Genomic DNA, 21,227 nt, shown 5'->3' with positions numbered 1-21,227 from the left:
ACCATTACTGTGCTCTACCATCCAGCTTTCTTTTCTGCTTTGCGTTTTTGAAAGAGCAAGTATTTTTCTGCAGCATCCACAACCATTAATATTAAAATTTTGGTTTTAGGTACACACTTGTAACACCTTGGAAGTAGATATTTTGTACCAGGTACACAAAACATGAAAAGCAAAAACCCAGCTGCTCTTTTTCTATGCCCCTACTTTAATTTGCTTTGTAATATATGTTGAGGTGATACAGTTAAAGTGTTTGCTTCTTTAGTTAAAAGAAATTCAACGTTCTGTCTTCCTGTCAGTTAAATTTGAAAAAATAGTTTTAAATTAGAGTTCTACTTTCTTATGTATTTCAGACTACAAATATTAGTATTCCAATAATGAGGCAATTAGCTAACAGGAAAATAAATCTTGTAGAAATTCTTTTGGATATATTTCATCTTGTTATTACTGAGAAAAAGTTTAAAAAAGTGAGAGAAGCATCACCTCATGAAATTGTGGAGACATTAATCAGGAGAATGATGGAAGATGATGCAACAGAACAGGTAATACAAAATATTTAGCCCTATGGTTTGCATATAAAAGGTATAAGGAAGTTTTCCAGTAATGTTTTCCGTAGCAGAACTTCTTCCACTACTGAGGAAATGGGTCTCCAGACCATTAATGTAATTTTGCAGCAAAGAAAGTCGAAGTGTTTTTTTTGTCTTGGGAGTAGTTTGTTGGGAGTATTTTGGTTTTGTTTTCTCAGAAAGATTTTGTTTCTCAGATGCAGAGACTTGAAAACTATTAAGATTATCAGAGAAAAATACCTGAAGCTTTATAATTGATTTGGGGCTTTTTTGCATTATTGTCTCTTCTTTTTGGAACAGTTAGTTTTGAGCAGAACTGCCTAACAAAGCTGATGAGTGAAAACATAAGCCATTCCCCACCAGAACAGAGCAGTAATTCTGTCCCTGACAATGACAATAGGAAATATTGTCACAGGAGAGCACAGTATCCCCACCGTTTTCCATGGTACCCCCTCCTTATCCCATGTTTTCCTCAGCACTGGCCGTTGTTTGCTGATGGATGTCACAGTGTACTTGTTTTTAATCAGTAGGTAACACATTTGTATACCTGCCAAAGAGAGGCCATTTGTAGGTGAAAGTGCAACCACATTTAACAAATGTGTTAGTATGTAAATATATATGTTACCTTTTCTTAAAAAAGTGTTTTTCTGTATGCATGGATACGGATCAGTAAATAAAGATGAATCTGTATTTTCCCAGGCTTGGAGGTGCATGGAACGCACTGTGGGTCACGTCACCCTGGCTCAGTTAGCAAACCTACAGAGTCTTTGTCAGGGCTGTCCTGACATAAAATCCAAATGCCTGCATCTCGCTGGAAAAACTCTTCGTTTACTTGCCATTAACGCAGATCCTGTACATTCAGACGTTTACTGGAAGCCAGATGGTGTGGTATGCATTGTTTTGTGCATTAAATTCCTTCCTGTGTGTAGTTTGTCTGCCACAGTCGTTTTTCTCTGTCCGCCCAGATCGTAGTGCTCTTCATGTAGAGCTAGGTTTGCACATTCCACACAGGCCATACTAGAAATGTATACTGAACCAAGTAATTTTTAAAAAATGCTTCTGCCTATGTGTCTTTCTCATGCAGATAATGTTTTTATTCATTCCTGATATATGCTAATTACCCTGTTTTCAAAAGAGGAAAAAAAATTCCTTGAATGCCTTAACAGCTAGGCTGGGTAGGTTGGTCTCAATCTCAAAAATGCCATTTAAGAAAAGGAAAGTTGGTTGAGTCTTGAATTAAGGTGTTCAGAAGAAATGGAATGAGGACAAATATCAGAAAAGAAAAATCTTGAAGGTTGTATAGGGGACCTTTTTAATTTCTGTTAGTCATTGAGCAACCTGATCTAGTCAAAGTCCTTGTGCACTGCGTGGGGGGCTGGACTAGATGACCTTTAAAGGTCCCTTCCAACCCCACACACTTTATGATTGTCATCATCACATACTAAGAAATTGTGATGCCTGATAATATTGCTAAATCTCTCACCATTAAGGGATTCATATAGTGAGATGATTTCTTGTAGGATGAGTTACATTTCCACCTAAACTTTCACAAAAGAAATCAAGCCAGCCATGCTTAAAGGAATGACTAATTATTTTATTTTTATACTGTGATGAGTCGGAAGAACCTAAATCAGACATTGCAGAAAGTTCCCTGACTTCAGCAGAATGCAGTGAACAGGAAGTAACAGACAGCTGTTTGCCAGCTGATGAATGTCAGTATGAGAAGAATAGGAAGAAAATACAGGAATTAAAGGTACCTCAGCATTTGTGCTTGCACTAGAATTTGAATGTTTCCTTTCTAAATCTAACAGTCACCTTACCATGTCAGTTCTGTTTGAACTAATAATAAAAATGTTTGTAACAAATTTGATCTTAAAAAAGGAAAAGATCTCCAGAACACCCCCCAAAAAACTGCTTTCCATCACTGCTCTGCTGTGTATCTGTCTTGGCCTTCAACACATCCGGTGGAAACTCCTGATGGAGCTTTCCCAGTTGCTCTGAGAAAGAAATAATTTCTCCTTCAGTGGCTTCCCAATGATTGACCATGAAGCAGGCAAGACAAGATGAACCAGCAGCAGGGACCATAACATTTTGCAGACTGGGAACAAAGAAAGAAGTTACTTCTGTCGCAGAATATTTGTAAAATTCTTAGAAAATTTAAGTTGTTTTGTATGATGAGCTGTTCTCTGTTAACTACTGCAGTTCAAAACACACTAGGAATTAGGAATGTACAGTCTTGCTACTATAATCAGTAAATACCTGATATAAGAGATCAGTGGGTTTATTTGTATTAAATATAGTTAACTATCAATAGACACTACTGAGAATTGGCAGCAAATTCCTTTTTTCAAAATGGCTCTGGAATTTAAATACTGTTCTGCTACACTTTTTATAGTAAAGACAGTATCTTATAAAAACATTTTTAATGTGTAACAGATGTTGGTGTCTGCTAAATAATGAATCTGCATATTTTTGTCATACACTAAGGAAAGGCCTTAAAGAGGAGAAAAAGCATTAAAATTAGTAATGAAAGAGCAGTATTTTTTCATATACATATAAGAAATGTTTAACGCTAATACATATGTAATATAGACCTTTTTATCTTCCAGAAGGAACATAGGTTGGCTCAGAAATACCTTTCTCAATCCAGTGAAGCTCTCCTGCAGTGTGTGGGCCTGGCTTTCACTCACAGCATGACTGAGGTGCTGGCGTCTGCGAGCTTGGAAATGGTTGAATGCTTCCAGCAGTTTGACCCAGGTTCAACAAGCCAGTTTTTGGCTCTTCATCAGGTAATGCAGCCAGTGTATTCAGCTGCTTTCCGGTGTAGAGAGGGTGTTTTAAATTACATAGGCAAAAATGACTATTCATATAGCCTAAATCTGGTCATATAGAACACAGTGTTTGGATACATACAGAAATTAGCAGGTAAGACAGGTAGTCGAGTATATGATACGTTTGCTGAGTTGAAAATGTTTGATCTGTGGCTTTTAAACAATTCTAGTGTCTGTTGTGACTGACTTTGTGTTTTCATGGATTGTTGCACACATGGAAAGACTTTAATATGAATAAATTAATGTGATTAGCTAAGATAAGAAATTACCACAAAATACAGTATCACTCTTCCCTAGCAAATACTTTTTTTTTAATGTTTCTCTGGATTTGTTCATTCATTGTTTGAGGTACATGGGAGGGGTTTACATTCAGTTTGTCAAATCAACACCAACCCAGTGTGGTCCCATTGATAGCTCAAAGGTGTGTGAGTCACTCCTGTGAGAATGTGCCTTCATCCCAGAGAAGATGGAAGGCTTCTCTTCCTTACGTCAGGAACAAATAATACATAGTTCCTGTCATCTCCATTGTACAGAAATGCACCTGATCCTATCTCCATCCTGCACATCCAGGCAAGCACAGAGGTGATGACAGACAGCAAGGACCTGCCTCTGTGTCAGCATTTGGGTTTGGAAATATTTCCATCCATCTGCATAGTGGACTGGGCAGGTGTTTTGATATCAGAAAACAGCTAATGCTGGGTTCATGGTTCAGTGCTTTGTTCCTGTACTCCTGCAGGACACTGTATTATGTATGGTTTGCTGTCACACTTGTTAGTGAGCAGTTAATTAGATACTTGTTAGTGAGCAGTTAATTAGAATGTGTATCAAGGCACTGAAACCATCAGTAGTTATGTAATAGGGGTTCTAATTGACAAGCAGCTGAACATGAGCCAGCAGTGTGCCCAGGGGGGCAAGAAGGCCAATGGCATCCTGGCCTGTGTTAGAAATAGTGTGACCAGCAGAAGGAGAGAGGTGATTGTCACCCTGTCCTCAGCACTGGTGAGGCCACACCTGGAGTGTTGTGTCCAGTTTTGGGCACCTCAATTCAAGAGAGATCTCAAGGTGCTGGAGCAAGGACAAAGGAGGCAACGAAGCTGGTGAAGGGCCTAGAGAACCAATCTGATGAAGAACACTTGAAGGAGCTGGGAACGTTTAGTCTGAGGAAGAGGAGGCTGAGGGGAGACCTCATCAGTCTCTACAACATTGTAGAGAGGTTGATGCTGGTCTCTTCTCACAGGTAATTAGCAACGGAACAAGAGGGAATGGCTTCAAGCTGCAACAGGGCAGGTTCAGACTGGACATGAGGAAAAACTTTTTCACAGAAAGAGTGGTTGGACACTGGAACAGGCTGCCCAGGGAGGTGGTGGAGTCACCATCTCTGGAGGTGTTTAAGGGTCGTCTGGATGTGGTGTTGGTGGAGATGTTTTAGGGGAGAATTTTGTAGAGTAGGGATGATGGTTGGACTTAGTGATCCCAAGGGGCTTTTCCAACCAGAATAGTTCTATGATTCTATGTCTTTTGCTGGGCAAAAAATTCTTCTAATGCAGTTACTATCCTGGCCAGAAGAGTTTGTATGAAAAAAAAAAAAAGTTTAAAATGTCACTGCATGTCAATATTAACAATCCCTTTGGATTTTTTTATTAGGTCAACCCAAATTGCTTTTTTTTTAATGTGACAGCTGCATTAAAAGAAAAACAATGAGATGCTTTAGCTCTTAGCAGGCATTGGTTCAAAGTACAGGATTAGTATGTTTGCTGAAAGGAAAGGGTATAAAATCTTACCCTTCATACTGCTTTGTAGGAAGTCTTAAATTGTGTGGTGTGATGGCTGCACAGAAAGGACTCAGCTTGTATGAAAGGCTAAGTTCAGAACACAGGCATTTACCTTTCCATGTAGATCTTAGATGACCAAATGCAGGAACATAGATGATAAATGTAGACAATGGAGTAAATTCTAGCTATTCATGTTTAAGAGATCTTAGTAAATTATTGCCAGACTGTTTACGTTAGATTGTAAACACAAATAGTAGACTGGCTTTTGCTAATCTCTCTCACCTTTCAAGCAAAGGACTTTTTCTTTAGCATAAATATAAGTTAGAACAAATACTGAGTATGTGTATTTATATAATATTTTTAAGAGGGAAAATAAAAATATATAAAAATTTTGCAGAGCTGTTCAGCATCTCTGATGATGAAGAGTGTCCTTCTAACAGCTACATCTGACACCAGCAGCTCTCAGCTGGCAGCATTACTGCATCTTCAGAATCATTTAAAACAGAACAGAAGCACAAGTGATCTTCTAAAAAATGTGGAACAGCAACTGGCTGCTACTTCAATGGTAACTTTTTGAGATGTGCTGCTTATTATGGATTCATATCTATGCTGTAAGAATATACAGAGACACACATACAGAAGTATTCAACATACATCCACACAGAGATACATATTGTTTCAGTTATTCCTGGAATTAAGTTTCACCTGTTTTCTTTAAAATCTATTAAGCTTCCTTTTTTTCTTATTTGAGTCATGAGTTGACATGGTCATTAATTGAAATATATTTTGATTAATATGGTATGTCCTGTCCTGTCATTTTTTTATGCTGGTTTATGGGTGTGGCATGAGCTATTCCGCTCAGCAGTGAGATTTTAAGGATGCAATTCCAGATTTTCTTACAGTTACAATTTGGTATAGCTGGATGTCACAGCTGTGTTAACTGTGCACTTAAATCCCTGATTCCATGTGAGTCTTGCCCAGTCCAGCTGAAGATGCCACTGCAGAAGATCCCTGCAGCAGAGACTCCTGTCACTGTCTGGACAGCATCCAATTGTCTTGTTTGAGAGAAATGGATGGTTTTGCAGTGGCCAAAAGAGTGATGTCGTTATGAAGAGTGGAATAAGTTACGGTATTTGTAATTTGTTTTAAATAATATTGCACAGTCACAGAATGGTTGAGGTTAGAAAGGATCTCTGAAGGTCATCTTGTCCCACCTCCCTGCTCAAGCAGGACCACCTAGAGCCAGTTGCCCAGGACCATGTCCAGATGGCTTCTGAGTGTCTCCAAGGATGGAGACTCCTCAGCCTCCCTGGACAACCTGTTCTAGTGCTCAATCACCCTCACACAGAAAAGGTGTTTCCTGTTGTTTGGACAGAGCCTCCTGTCCTGAAATATCTGCTGAGTGTTTGGGGTTTTGTTGTTGTTTTTTTTGATATTATCACTGTCTATCTTAGAATTCTTACCAATTTTCTGGTGAAAGAACTGAGATTGGCGTTTATGAAATCTCTTCAAATAATACTGTTTTTGAACTATTGTACAGGCGTGGAGAAATCTCTGTATTCCTGTTGAACATTTTAATATAATAGATGACTTGTCATCCAATTTCTACATAATTATTCTCCAGCATTCAGAAGACAGGTATGAAATTTCATAATTTGAGTTTGTTACAAATACCATCTTTTTTTACCTGTAAATAATCACTCTTTTGGTTGTTAATTGCCTTTGACTTCTACTTTTGCTGGACTTGAATTTTAGGATAGTGAACAAATTAATATATAAATGAAACTGCATGCGGCTCAAAGCTGAACCTTTTTTTCTACTTCTGATTACCCTAATTATCTTCTTAGTCTCCAGAGGTCACTTGGAAGGTTTTGGGCCCTTCTTGGTTATCTCCTAAATTCTGTTAATTGTTTCCAGCTTTTACTTCTTATGTTCTTGAAGACATTAGGAGGGGGTCCTGTTTAGCTTTATAAAGCCACAGATGATGTCATTAGTGCAACCTAATTGGTGACTACTCATCAAGTGAGTTATAGCAGGTGACTGTGAGTGCCTTCACCAGCTGTGAAGAGTCTTAAACCAAGTGAAAATCAACCTTACTGGGTAAATGGCAATGAAAGAACTTTCCTTAGAGCTCTCAGTTTGTTCCAGTTAGATTTTGTAGCTTTTTGCACCCTAAGATGGGGGTAAATACTGCACCTTGAGGGTTTTTGTGAGCACATTAGAGCGTAATAATCACACGTCTGATAAACTTGCTTATTGTAAACAAGGCTGAACAGTTAAATAATCTACTCAGCAGTTTTCTACTTTCTATAGATCAAATTTGTACAGTTCATTGATTAAGAAGCCAAAAGTAAATACTCCACAGCAAAAAGGAAAACCCACTCAGCCAGTGGGTAAGTACCTAATACCTAAATACGTGTTTCATTATCACGTATAATGTATCTAGTCACAATTTATAGAATTCTTCTTTATATTTGAAGGCTAAAGTTGTTATAAGTAATTGTAGAGTTTTTTTCATTGTAGACTTCTGTATATGTTTTCTGCTAAAAATATATAAAGTTACATCCTTTCAAATAATAGCATGGCTTTGGAAACTGATGTGCTCTGCACAGTGATTTCGTCAAGTCAAATATGATGTTTCAAGAAGAGTCTTCAGGTGGTGTTTTCCTGCTTTTAGCAGTGCAAGCTCAAGTTTCTCGATTTCCTGTGAATCCTGATACGTTTGGTGTTTTGCTGGAAAAAGTGCATCTTTACAAGCAGCAAAAGATGAAGAGTCACCTTAAGCAGACTGTCAGTCAAAACTTGCAAGAGTGTGTCTCCGAAACAGATGTGGTAATATCTTAGTACCTTATATTTAAAATAGAGTGAAAAAATGTGTATACATAAACACAAGTTATGCAGAATTTTCAGTTTGTTCCAAGTGTGACGTCTGTAGTCACCACAGTTACTAAATGCTGTGTACTCTCTGCTTCAGAATTAACCTTCCAGTGTTAGTGTGTTGCTTTTTTTAGTGTCATTCAGCAGCTTTGAAATGTTCAGTAGTTTATCAGAGTTGAAAATGGATCAATGAGATAATTTTAGTTGAAAATGTACTGTATGTCTCAGATTTGCATTTGCAAACGTACATTGGCTTTCCCATCACATGAAAGCCTCAGCTGTCCAAAGGAAAAAAAAAAATGTGATCCCAGATCTCAACCCTTTAATCAAAATAAAACTATCTTAGCCAGAGATTTATTACTGATTTTCAGCACAGAAGAGTTTCTTTCTAGGGCACACAGTATCTTTTGCACCACAGCTGTGTATTTGTACTCAGGTGATCCAAGTCTATTAGTCACATCTCATTGGAACTCCAGGTTTGTAGCTGTGAACAGTCTGAAATTCCAGACGATTAAAGTTTTCTGTTGCTGCAAGGAGGCTCAGTTCTATCAGGACACTTTTTTACAAGCAGTGAACACAAGTTGTGTAGCATAAAGGTACTCTGGAAAAGCCTGTGACTTTCACATAAGCTTTTAAGCTGCAAGGTAATGAAGTTTTTCACACATTCAGTGTCAAGTCTACATCCTCGCATTCTAATTTACTTGAATTTTGGCTCCATTAGGTAAAGTTTGGGTTTTTCAATATCAATAAAATTTCACTGTTAAACATAGCATATCAACAACAGTTCATATAGAACCATTTCCATCATTAATATAAAGGTTAAAAATATAGATCATCCTAATTTCCTCTACAAGTTTTCATTGTTTGATGGCACAACATTGACACACCTGGTTTTTGAGTTGTAATTCCATTTTATTCACATGTCAGCTCCTTTCAGTCAGAATACCAATTGTTGCAGATGGTTGAAGTGTCCATCACTTTTTCTCCTGTTTATGTCCAGCCCTGTTGTAATGGCAGGTTAGGTGGAGATTCATGTAGTTGTGTAAGTAAAGAAGGTGGTGGTAAGAGAATGTTAGAACAGAGAAAAAAAAAAAAAAAAAAAGTGGCTTAGGTTTTTCAAATGCAAGTGCATGACAGCTTTCAGAAGTTACCTGTGCACCCTGCCACACAAACACAGCTGTGGGTGACAAGTCTGTTCATTGGTGCCAACACTCTTTGCCATTTAGCTGAGCATTTTTCCAGTTAGTGTTTTTGTGTCCATCTATATTGGCTTTTAGAAGCTTCAGGTTTTAGTTTCATTTTCCTCTAATGATTTCCCTAATGTTTCTATTCTCTCCTTTATCTATTTTCTTCATTCTGTTTAGTTTTTTCTTAAATTGACTCCACGCTTTCATTTGCTACTTCTACATTCATCTTGCAGTTTCTGTTTACTTCTCAAAGTTTTCCTTGAACAATTTCTTACTGTTGTTCAGAGCACCACATTATCTTTTCTTTCTGCTGGACTTTCCTGCTGTTCCCCATTGAAATTGCAGAAGCATATTAATCACTTAAATAATAAATACTGACAAATTATACTGAATCCTATGTTAAAATATTTTTGGAAATGCTGATAGGAGAGATGTTTTGAAGTAGTTTTGAAACTGACCTTCTGTATTTATGTTTTTCATTTTATGTTGTTTCAAGTCACTTGATTTAGCCTCTGATTTAACACAGTATACGCTCCATCCTTCTTGAATAGTACTTTGTAAATACTTGGTTTTCTGTTGCAATGTGTGTGGCAGACTCCAACAGAGAGAATCGATGATGATGGACATGGTTTGACATCGGATTTCTCTGAAATACTAGAGATTATGGAAGAATATCTGAAACCAGTGCTGTCCCAGTTTGATTTTTCTGATACCAGGTAAGACATTTAGACTTGTTCTACCAACATTTGTGACAATAAAATGGTGACTCAAGTCCTACAAATACAGGAATGGTTTTAGCAAGGACAGACCCTTCTGAATTAACTTTTCACACCTTGAAAGACAGTCTGAGCAGGAAATGCAAGACTAAGAGGACTGAGCCACGTGGTAGAGTAACGGCGCTGTTCTCCACCTTAAGTTATGCAATATTGAGATCAGCATGAAGCATTATAATTTAACTAGTTAAGTTTGGGATTTCCAAAGGTAATAAAAGTACATCCTTTGTGTAACATTTAATTGAGATTGAAGCAGTTTTGTCTTTGCATTTCCTGTGAAAACTTTTACTTCTGTAAGTACTAGTGCTGGTAATATTTTCACTGAAATTTGTCTTCCTAGAAAACCAAGCATAACAGTTTCAGCACCTGAAAATAAAATAAAAGAAGGGAAAAAAAAGGTGAAACAGAAGGACACCAAACACACTGAAATGCAGGGTATGTGCTTTGTTGAGTACAATGTGTGTGTGTGTATGTACAGATATCAAAATTATGTCATTTTAGTTTCAGGTTTTTTCCAGCCAGTGAAAAGGAAAAGGCTTTAGCAATAATTTTGTCCATTTATCTTCTATATAAAGTATTTTAGCATACTTTTAAAGAGATTATTTATATGTCGGATGGAGCTCTCCTGCTCTATGTCTTTACAGTCTTCCAAACTATAAAGGCTTTAGACAGCTAAATAAAATGGCTTTATTACAAACCAGCTTTTTCAGGAGAGAAAGGCCAAAAGAGAGAACTTTCATAAGGCTTTTAATCTGCTTTTGTTTTGTCTTTTCCTGCATTTTACTTTAGGGACTCTGGCAGGTTGTTTGCTTTAATGCAAGCCTAGTGCTGCAGTGTGTTTCTAAACACATTCCAAGAGAAGAGGCAGTCAGGTCCGTGGTTTGCTTTGGGGAGGAATTTTTTGCTTTATCGTGAGGAGCGATGAAGTTTGCATTTGCTTTTACCTGCAGGAATTTGTGTCTGCAGTCTGGCAGCTGGCTGCTTCTGTTCTGCCAAGACTGAATAATTTATTTTCCCTGTATTTGTTATTTCTCTGCAGAACAGGAAATCTTGTCCTTACTATACTCGGTACTTAAGTACCATAAACAAAATGTTTCCTATAGAAAGACACAGTTAGTATGGGATAAGAGCTCCTTAATAACTCTATACTCTTTAGCCAAACACTGCTAAGGCAGTTTTGCATTTCCAAACATCATTTCATTGAGTAGATTGTGAACACCTGGGCTTCAGTTTGAAAGGGTTTGCTAGTAATAGGGGGCTATTTTTCCCTCTGAAAGAATGGATTATTAGCAGTGCATGTGCATAGAAGTTTGACAAAATCTTAGGAGTAATGGTATTAAAAAAAAAAGTATTTTTGCATAGTGCACTTAATCCGTGGTAAGTGGAGATTCAGTGTCATCATAGCAGAGGAAATTTAGGGGTTTATATCTACCTTATTTATATACATACTGGGAACTCCTGAATCTCAGTCATGTTCTGTCACATTTCTCCAGGTACACCTGTGGATTTAGGATTGTGTGTGGTGTTACTGGGAGATGCATTAGTTATGGAATTGCCTTTGGAAGCTCTGAGTGTCTTTAAAGAGGAAGGAGTGAGTTCTGTATCCAGAGATTTTTCTCTCCAGATTCTTTACAATCGAATACATCTGGCTGAATCAGGTACTATTAGATATACATTTTTTGCATTAACATAATCATGCAATGAACAAGATACTTAAAATTTAAATAATATGAATGATGTATTATATTTTACTGTAAGACTGCTAAATACAATAGGTTTCTAGTATTGTAGATGCAATAGGTAGTACAGTAGACTTATTTCAGTAACATACTGGCTGGTTATAGTTGCAGTGCTAATCTAAAATAGCTATTTTAGCTAATCTAAAATAATATCTACATATTAAGGAATTATGCAAAACTCAGTGGAATCTGAAATGGCTTGCAGAGTTTCAGTTGTGTAAGTATGGTCTTAAACTCTTTAAAGTTGTTTTCAGCTGTGCTGAAGAAACTGAAATAAGAATTTAGAATTCTATTAATTTTCTTTAACTTTAGTGTAAGACTTCGCTCAAAATATCAAATGTAAAAACCTTCTAGTAATGGAGCTTCTTCCTTCCCATAGAGCTAAGATTACATGAAGATCTCCAGTCAATCCAGTGATGCTTGTGCCATGCATGAGCAAACCCATATCCCACAGGCTTTATGGACTTTGTCCATTACTGCAGACACTTGCACCCTTCAATTAAATGACTTTTTTTAAGAGAGGTAGTTGGACAGTTGATAAACTTGTCTTTGTGGGATATTAACACTATTTATTCTAAAAGTTATGAATAAATGCAGACCCTGAGCAGTTATTTTGTATAAATCATATATACCTTGTATTACTAAAGTTAAACATTTGAAGTAACATTTTGCTCATATATAGATAGAAACATTTTAACTCAAGTTAAATTATTAAAACTAGTGGGCCTAAGCTAAAAAATTAGGCTAAGTTTATAAAATCTCACTCTGTACCATGAAAATATTATATTGCAGAGAGGTTCTTGGAATAGTGCTTCTAATACCTAGTGCCTTCAATATAACCTGTCATGTATGCAGTGATAAATATGTCAGTTTTCTCTGCTTTTTAAAAATTTCTTGAAGAACTAAAAAGTATGATTCAAATATTAAACTTTCATGTTCCTTTTGATCTCTGTGTGTCTCACAGAAACTTCAGTTATTCTAGAAACATTAACAATTAGTAAATGTGGCAACAGGCTTAGAGGATGCTTTGGTAATCACTGTTCAACCCTGTCCTAAATCTGCAATGGAATGAAGCATTTGCATGTCTAAGGGATCATGTCTCTTACTTATTTTCCACTTTGAAGCTATTATTTTTAGACAAGAAGGTTTGGGGAATGTCCTTGCCTTGCTGTGATGTCAAATTAGTATTTTTGTCTAGTTTAATCTGTTGTTATTACATCATATCAAATATAAGCAGCCCTTCAAGAAAGCTGTGTTTTCCAAAACTGCCTGTACCTTAAAAAACCCTGTTCTTTTCAATTCCACAGAGACTGAAGTTAAAACACATGTTGAAAAACGTAAAGAAACAAAATCAAAAGCTCATCAGAAAAAGAACGTCAAAACGGTGAATTTTTCACACTTTTAAAATAAACCCTATAGGAGTAGCTCTTTGTTTTTGTCTAAAAATGTTAGAGCTATACAAGTGGCTTTCACAGTAGCTCATTATATACATTGGAATTCTGAAGCCAAATAAGTATCATATAAGTCCCTAAGAATTTTTATTATTGTTGGGTTTGCAATAATGACAGAGTTGTTTGAAAAATACTACTCTGTGTAACTGTGATGTATCCAACAGCTCAACGAGGGAGCTACTTCAAGTTACTGAAATGCTTCCCCCAACAATACACTGTATTTTATATAGTGTATGCACATATTTTTATAAATCTACATGTATGCATGCATATATACCTATATATGTGCACACATGGGTTATATATGTCATGTATGTATATGCATGTAGATAGTGCAGAATAGCTTATGCTTTTATTATGCTGCTTTTAATGCTACCTTCAAAGCTTCAGATCATCTTTTTGTTAGTTGTTTGACAGAAAGAATGAAGTACTGTTAATATCTGATTGAGACTTCTGCATATAGTAGAATAATGTATTCTTTTTAATTGTAGGCACCAGTTAATTCTGTTCTATCCTCTAATTGCTTGCCTGTTGATACTCGTAATTTTAAATGTATCCTTTCACAACTTAATAGCTAAGTTTACCATTTAAACCTTCTTTTTATGTTGTTCACATTGCATTGTTTCCACTTAACTGTTTGTCAGACATTGTGGATCCCTATGATGAAGGAAGAGATGCAGGTAATATATACCACAGAACCCCAGACTGGTTTGGGTTGGAAGGGACCTTAAAGATCACCCAGTTCCAACCCCCCTGCATGGGCAGGGACACCTCCCACCAGGCCAGGTTGCTCCAAGCCCCATCCAGCCTGCCCTTCAACATGTTGAGGGCAACAACACTTCAACAAATGTTCAAGTCTTATCTCAATCTCCCCTCTTCCAGTTTGAAACCATTCCCCCTTGTCCTATCACTCCATCCCCTTATCAGAAGTCCCTCCCCACCTTTCCTCTAGGCCCTGCAAGTTCTGAAAGGCTGTTAAAAATTATCAGGGCTCTGGAAACTCAGTTCTGAGCCTCTGGAACAGAACTGTAAGAGCAGTGCTGGTGTTTTTGTCTCTTTAGAGTGTTCTCAGGGTATCTAGAATTTTTTCTTTGTGCTTTTAAGTTGTTAACCTGTCTACCAAATAATCCTTGTCAGTTATAAAATGTACCTTTCAAAGGAGAATTGCAAACAATTTTACTAGGAAAATGTCACAGTTGCTACAGTTTTAAAAGCCAGACTTAGGTTTCAAAAAAATTAAGATCTAGTGATGGCCCAAAAAACCCTAAATATTGTATTGTCATTTGAAATTACTGAAATTAAAATTGTCCAACATCCTTTGTGGCATATTAAGCTCATAATGATGAAACTGTGTTGTTACAGAAGCTTTCAGTCCTTCTCAAAAAATAAAGGAAATCCTAGAAAAATTCCATGACCCATTTACAGTACACTGGGAAGGAGTTATTGGCAACATACGGGTTCCAAGGTTTGTAATATTCTGTCTGCTTTTGTGTTTTATCCACGTTTCTTTTTTTAAATTGCAGCTATTCCCAGAGGCTTCAGTCATAAAGTAGGGTCACATTTTGCTCAGCTCTTAAACACAAAGCTAATCACTCTCTTTGTTTCAAACGCATATTTAGATCTGTAGACAGAGTTATTTCAGGGATCTGAAATTCAGTGCCACAAAGTGATTGAGCCAGATGGATTGTGTCAGAGTTGCTGGACATACAGGTAATCCAGTTTGGACAAAAAGTCTCCTGGTGCAGTCTTTGATGAGTCTTATGTATGTTCGAGAGCAGAAATGCAATTCCTGGCTTTGCTCGTAACTGTTTTTAAATCCAAGTGTGAAAAGTCAGCTGTAAGGTGGAGCACCAGTTTCAGAAGCAGAGCAGTGAAGGTTCATCTCAGTTCACAATGTCAAACATCTGATTGTGCAGCCAACACCATTTTAGGGAGTTTCTGCATAAACTCGCTTCCTTCTTGCCGCGAGCCGGTACCGGGGGCTGCCAGGGGCTCCCGGGACTGCCCCGCGATGTGGAGGGGTTTGTGAAGGAGCCCGAGGGTCACACGCGGCGCTGCCTCTCACAGAGGAAGGGCCGCTGCGGGGCCGGGTGTAGGGTGGGAGTGAGGATGCACCCCCCACGCTCAGGAATTGCCTCCAAGACCAGTGTTCACTGCACGAGTTAATCGGTTTATTAAGGGTTAACACAAACGGGAGGGTGATGTTTAGGGACAATGTAAAAATGGCGAATGGCTACCAGGGATATGTCAGGGAAGCCGTGTGTCCTTTAGGGAGGGAATGCAAGAAGCACTGTGCTCTTAAGGGGTTCTCTCGAGAGAGGGTTGTGGATGAAAGGAGAGGGCGGGAGCCCGGCAGGGCAGTTGAGGAGAGAGTCAGTCTGTCAGTCTGTCTGAGAGTGTCTGTCTGCCTGTTCCTTCCAGCGCCAGGCTCGCAGCAGGGCAAGTCCCACGCAGGAACGTCCGGACGGGCCTCGGTCCCACCTGCTGAGCTCGCTGCCTTTTATACCCCCGTGACCCCCTCTCCAGCCAGTGTCACTGTCCAGAGCCAGTTGCCCTCCATGAGCCCCAAGTTAGGGCAGTGACTGGCAGGGCAACGTGGAACTTGTTGCCTGTCCTTCCTGCCTTGTACCACATCTGTTGTTTTGCTTCGTTCATCCTTGAGCAGCAGGCCTGTTCTAGGCTGCTGTCTGGGAATAATCAGCCTTTGCTGGCTTAAGAGGCATTTTGTTTAGACTTATGTGGGGAAGAAGAACCCTTTCCCACACTTCTTGATAGAAGTCCTTCATTGCTAAGATCATAGCAATAGAGGGATAAAAGGGATCTCAAAAGGTCAAGCAGTGACCAGTTCTGTGGACGAGTCAAGAGGGTCATTGCTGGACCTGCCTTTATAGCTGCCATGTTAATCAGTTCCTTGACATGCTCTCTACTTAGGTAAATCACTGCCTAGGGGCTCTAGGGTTTCTTCGTAACGAAGATTTTGTTACCTCATGCTTTGCATGCTGACTTTTCCTATAAATATTTCTGAAGTAAACGACACTGACACGTTTGCTATGGATAATTTCCAAAAAATAGTCTTGTAAAATAGTAACACAAAAGTAACTTCCTTTTTTTCTTCTTGCCTTTCAGTCAAGCTGAGTGGGAGCAGCTGCTGACAAACTGCAATGCATTTCTATTCTATGGGATGGAGACACTCATGTCCCATGTTCTACCCAGCAGACTGGCTGCTATGAACATCCCAGGTGAGATAAGCAAACTGAACTTATTTATTTTTTTAATTGTACGACCTTTTGTTGAAATAAACACCTTGTGTTTATTTCATGCTATATCAGTATCACAGTATTGATGTTAGAAGTTAGGGGCTTTTTTCAAGATCTGGGGTTTTAATCAGAAACACTTTGCATTACCCAGGTTTGATTCAGTTGCACAGCTTTCTTTTTATTCCTCACCAAGAAGCTTAGTCCTTCCCCACTTCCAAATGTTGGAATTTCTTAAGTTAAAATAATTGAGTCATCATCTGGTGGTTTTTCCAGTAACTACTCTCTTTTTCTATGGAATTTATTATTTATTAACACTTTTTTTATTATTATTAAGAACCACCTCTGCAGTACCACTTGTCCAAAATTCCTCAGTCTCCACTTAGGCAAAGCAGAGTTTTCTGTCACAACTGGATTAATGCTGGATGCCAGGCTGGATGGGGCTTGTGCAGCCTGGTCTGGTGGGAGGTGTTCCTGCTCAGAGCCAGGGGGTAGGAACCTGATGATCTGCAAGGTCCTTTCCAACCTTCACCATTCTGTGATTTGTAGACTCTGTGAAGGTGTTTTTTTCTCTGCTTCTTCACAACTAGTTGATCTTGCTGGTGTCATAGCATAAGACTTAGTTTCAGGACTTTTTTGGGGTTTTTGTTCATAATCTTCCTTTCTTCTCCTATTCCCCTGGCCCATCTGGAAGAAGCTCAGCTTTGGAGTTGGGCTGAATTGCCATATTGCTATATTGTGTTGAGATGTAGCATTGAGGAGAACTGTGCACATCAGGTGTGAAGCCCTGCAAAGCAACTGGGAGCTTCTTCTTAGAAGCTCTGTCTTAGAAGAGTTTGTAACTACAGGATTGAGTCATACAGGTCATTGGCCTGGAATAAGTGGTATGTGGACTTCATGCTTGTGGTGAGGTGGCACTGGAAAAAATCCTGCAAAACACTGGAAAAGTGTAGCAAAGTTAAATCAAATATTGTTATGATGGCTTTATTAGTGTTCTTTCATCTAATCCTTTACAATATTGGCTGAAATATATAAATTTTAGATGTTTAGACTGTGTTCAAGAAAGTAATTAACTTAAGAAAGGCCTGATTTAGTTGTATTTATTATGTTGGGCATTATTACTAATGCAAATACCATTGCTATAATGTTTTTTTTTCCAGGATGCCATTTGGTGATGCTTCTAGATCTGGTGCGATCAAAGCAAAGTTATCAAAGAATTAGAAACTCCAGTATCCACAAAAGGTCGGATAATGTTGATTTTGATAAATATTTTGGTTTATTTTGATAGGCTGGAAGAGTTGGGGTGTTCAGCCTGGAGAAGGCTCCAGGGAGACCTTAGAGCACCTTCCAGTGCCTGAAGGGGCTCCAGGAAAGCTGGGGAGGGGCTTTTCATCAGAGAAGATAGTGATAGGACAAGGGGTGATGGTTTTAAACTGAGAGAGGGGAGATTTAGGTTAGATATCAGGAATAAATTCTTCACCATGATGGGAGGAAGGCAGTGGCCCAGGTTGCCCAGGGAAGCTGTGGCTGCCCCATCCCTGGAAATGTTCAAGGGCAGGTTGGATGGGGCTTGTGCAGCCTGCTCTGGTGGGAGGTGTCCCTGCCCATGGCAGGGGGGTTGGAACCTGATGAGCTTTAAGGTCCCTTCCAAGCTTCACTAGTTTTGCCTGCATTTGCCAACCTTCGCCGTTCTATGATAAAGTCCAGAACACGGCAGATTATTTTTTTTTCAAAGCAAAGTTACAATTTTGAGTTATAAATATTTTTATTTAATTCTGCCGTAGTTCTACAGCTAATTAAATCATCTACTCAGTTCTATTGATGATTCATTCAGTCCCTGATGATTCATTCCTTGAAAAAGAAGAAAAAAAAAAGTCTCTAAAAAACCTATTTAATTATTGCAGCAATGTCTAAGTTAAAATTAATTGTGTGTAAGGCAGGTTGTACACACATCTACATATGCAAATATGCAGATCCCTGGCTGTTTAAACAACCTCCTGATGTTTTTAATAACGTTTTTCACCTCCCCTGAACAGCCGTTTCCTAAACCAAAACAAAACACAATTCCTTAAACTAGTTTTTCCAACTCTGAATTTTAGAAGTCTCACTTTAATAGATGGGTGAATTTGTCAGCAGGATTTACATGTTTAAGCATAAAAGCTTCCAGAAAGGTTAGAATAACACTAAGTTAAAACCAAGTTGCATAACTGCACAGACAAGCAGCATCTCCCCAGGTTACAGAATATTTCCATTTCCATCTTCCAGTAAAGTTACCATGAAAAGCAGGGGCTGATAAAAAACAGATTCATCCTTCAGTTCCCTGCAGTTCCAACCCTAAACACTATCACTCCACTCCCATTACTAAAAAGTGATGCCAAAGATACTTAAATATTCAGCAGTAAAAAAATCTAATTCCACTTCACAAGTGATTTGCTTTTAAGCCTCCCAATTAATGCCACACTTAAAACAAAGAAGCTTTCAGTTCCTGCAGAATCTTTTGCTTACCTTTAGCAATTAAGCAGAACTGAACAAGTCTTTTCACCTGACTCCCAGCATTTTGACTATTTTACAAAGGGTATTTTGCAGTATTTTGTACAAGTTAGTGCATTACTCCTTTCACATTTTGTGACAGGAGGCAATCCACATGGTAAAACTGCATCATGAAAAGATGAGAAAGGTACCTAAATTCTTTGTATTGGATTTAAGGTGCTTGTATGAATGTTAGAAAACACATTATGCCCAGCATACAAGAAAATGCAGTCTGGCCTTCCCTTTCCCCTTTGATTTAGAAGTGTTGTATATCTGGTGATATTTTTTAATAAGGTACAGTTTTGGTTGCTTGGTCTCATGCTTTTGATTTTTCTTTAGCTGTCTACATACTGCTATAGAGGGACCAACAGAGACAGCAATGCTCCTGAGCCTTGCTGGTGTCCGTTCCGTGGTGGCCAACCAGTGGTTCACCTCCGCGCAGGAGAACGCAGAGAGGCTCGAGGTTGTGTTCCAGAGTAAGTTGGTGTGTTCATCTTTGTTGGCATGTATATAGTTTCAGACATGGATTGTGTGGAACTACTTGTCTCCTATTTCTCTTCTTTCTTTGCTCCTCACCAGATTTTGCCTGGAGTTTCCATAGGAGATAAACTGCTTGCAGGAGCCACCGTGTTGTTGACAGGTTGTTCTTTCAAACAGAACAATAACCTGTCTAAATCAGTTTTAGTGGGGGGTTGTTCATGGTCATATGGTAAGAATAGGCTTTCTGTGGTGAGGAGCAGTGCCCCAGGACTTGACATTAACTATGGGGAAACTATGGGGAAAACAAAACCTGGAGATAACACCCATCTGCAGAGATACAAAACTAAATCTGTAAAGGTATCACTTTTCCTTAAGCTTTAAACGTGAAGATGCCAGGCTGTATGGTTGATGTTTTCTGTTTTTTCAAAGCTTCTGTTAAAAACTCACAGAAACTAACATTTCTTTCCAGATTTCTTGAGCTTGGGTAGAACAATTGGGCAGACAGTCCATGTTCTTCAGAAGGGAAAGATTGTCAAGGAAAGAGATTCCATTAAAAGTAAGAATTAAAAAGAATTAGCACAACAGAGTGGCAGACCTATGGGTAGTTCACAGGTATAAGTGAAAGCTTTCAGGTGAGCTATGACAAATGTTTGTGACACTTGTTACAAGAGCTGAGAGTGGGAAGACCACTGATACTATATTGTAATTTGAGTATCTGTATTTTACATCTGTAAAATTTTGAGGGAGACACTGTCATATCTGACCAAAAGCTAAAATTCCTGCTCCACTGAACTATCACAAAATGAAGTTGTGTGACTGAACAGTTACATCAGGAGCATGACATGAACAATATTATGGTATGGATTATAGACTGCAAAAAGATAAGGTGAAGCTGCAGTGACTACACAGCCTGCATTGTAGAGGGCACACTATATATATAATAAAATTCCATCTGGCATCTTACTGGGGGAAGGATTTTTTTAGTAAAACAACTTTTAATACACTGTTTATAAAATTATATTGATATTTTTCATTGCATGGGCCCTCTTAAAACAAGGGTAAACAAAATAAATTCTAATTGCAAGTTACAGTCATGGTACTGAAGAGAGAGAGTTCAGATCAGAAACGTTGCCCCGTTTTCTGTTTCTTCAGAAAGTACTTTTTGGATATCATGGCAGTTAATAATATGAAAGAATATTATAAAAGAACCACAGATATTAACGAAAGACAAGATGTGATAAATTGCTGCACTTCTCACCTTCAGTCACGCTCAGAATAACAATGCTTTCCAAATGTTTTGCAGTGGCTGCAGGTGTTCCCGGGTCCCCCGGGGACACAGCAGAAGATCAGGCCCCTCCTCGTCCTGCCGCTCTCCCGCCGCGGTCCAACTGTGTCCTCTACGGTTTGCCCAACCTCACCAGGGCGTAGTTTGTGTCACTTCTGCTGAGAGGCTGATTTCCATTTCAGATGTTAACGGTTTGATGTTGGAAAAAGTGCCAGAAAAATACCAAGGAACTTATATTTTAGCTATTTCAGTGAGTACTCTAAGGTTTTCTGAATTCGGTGAATCCCTTAGAAGAGTCTGGTGAGCAACAACAGATAAAGGAAATGAAAAAACCCTGAAATTAAAGGAAACGAGGCTGGTGGTTTTGGGCATTGATGCATGTGTGGAATTGGAATGGATCACTGTCAGTACTTACATTTGGAAAAACCTTTCCTTGATGTGTTTTATTTTTAAATGGAAGACTTGTCAAGAGCGTACCTGTGACAT

General features: G+C 38.5%; 1 protein-coding gene across 1 annotated transcript in view; it reads left to right on the top strand.

The window, feature by feature from the left end:
- CFAP46 (cilia and flagella associated protein 46) overlaps window positions 1-20,884 on the top strand; it is a 64,917-nt gene extending 44,033 nt beyond the window's left edge. Inside the window, exons 40-59 of the mRNA XM_051616636.1 lie at window positions 351-539; window positions 1,263-1,448; window positions 2,179-2,316; window positions 3,173-3,352; window positions 5,564-5,731; window positions 6,707-6,804; window positions 7,480-7,559; window positions 7,847-7,998; window positions 9,825-9,946; window positions 10,344-10,438; window positions 11,497-11,661; window positions 13,050-13,126; window positions 13,685-13,745; window positions 13,838-13,873; window positions 14,556-14,658; window positions 16,320-16,432; window positions 17,608-17,689; window positions 19,316-19,452; window positions 19,926-20,012; window positions 20,760-20,884. Of these exons, the coding sequence (XP_051472596.1) occupies window positions 351-539; window positions 1,263-1,448; window positions 2,179-2,316; window positions 3,173-3,352; window positions 5,564-5,731; window positions 6,707-6,804; window positions 7,480-7,559; window positions 7,847-7,998; window positions 9,825-9,946; window positions 10,344-10,438; window positions 11,497-11,661; window positions 13,050-13,126; window positions 13,685-13,745; window positions 13,838-13,873; window positions 14,556-14,658; window positions 16,320-16,432; window positions 17,608-17,689; window positions 19,316-19,452; window positions 19,926-20,012; window positions 20,760-20,884 (2,394 nt within the window). The remainder of the gene's footprint in view (window positions 1-350; window positions 540-1,262; window positions 1,449-2,178; window positions 2,317-3,172; window positions 3,353-5,563; window positions 5,732-6,706; window positions 6,805-7,479; window positions 7,560-7,846; window positions 7,999-9,824; window positions 9,947-10,343; window positions 10,439-11,496; window positions 11,662-13,049; window positions 13,127-13,684; window positions 13,746-13,837; window positions 13,874-14,555; window positions 14,659-16,319; window positions 16,433-17,607; window positions 17,690-19,315; window positions 19,453-19,925; window positions 20,013-20,759) is intronic.
- The last annotated feature ends 343 nt before the right edge of the window (window positions 20,885-21,227 follow it).

Source organism: Apus apus, chromosome 4, assembly GCF_020740795.1.
Source record: "Apus apus isolate bApuApu2 chromosome 4, bApuApu2.pri.cur, whole genome shotgun sequence".
NCBI lineage: Eukaryota > Metazoa > Chordata > Aves > Apodiformes > Apodidae > Apus > Apus apus.
Note: the sequence above shows the minus strand (reverse complement) of the source record. Positions and strands in the feature narration are given on the sequence as shown.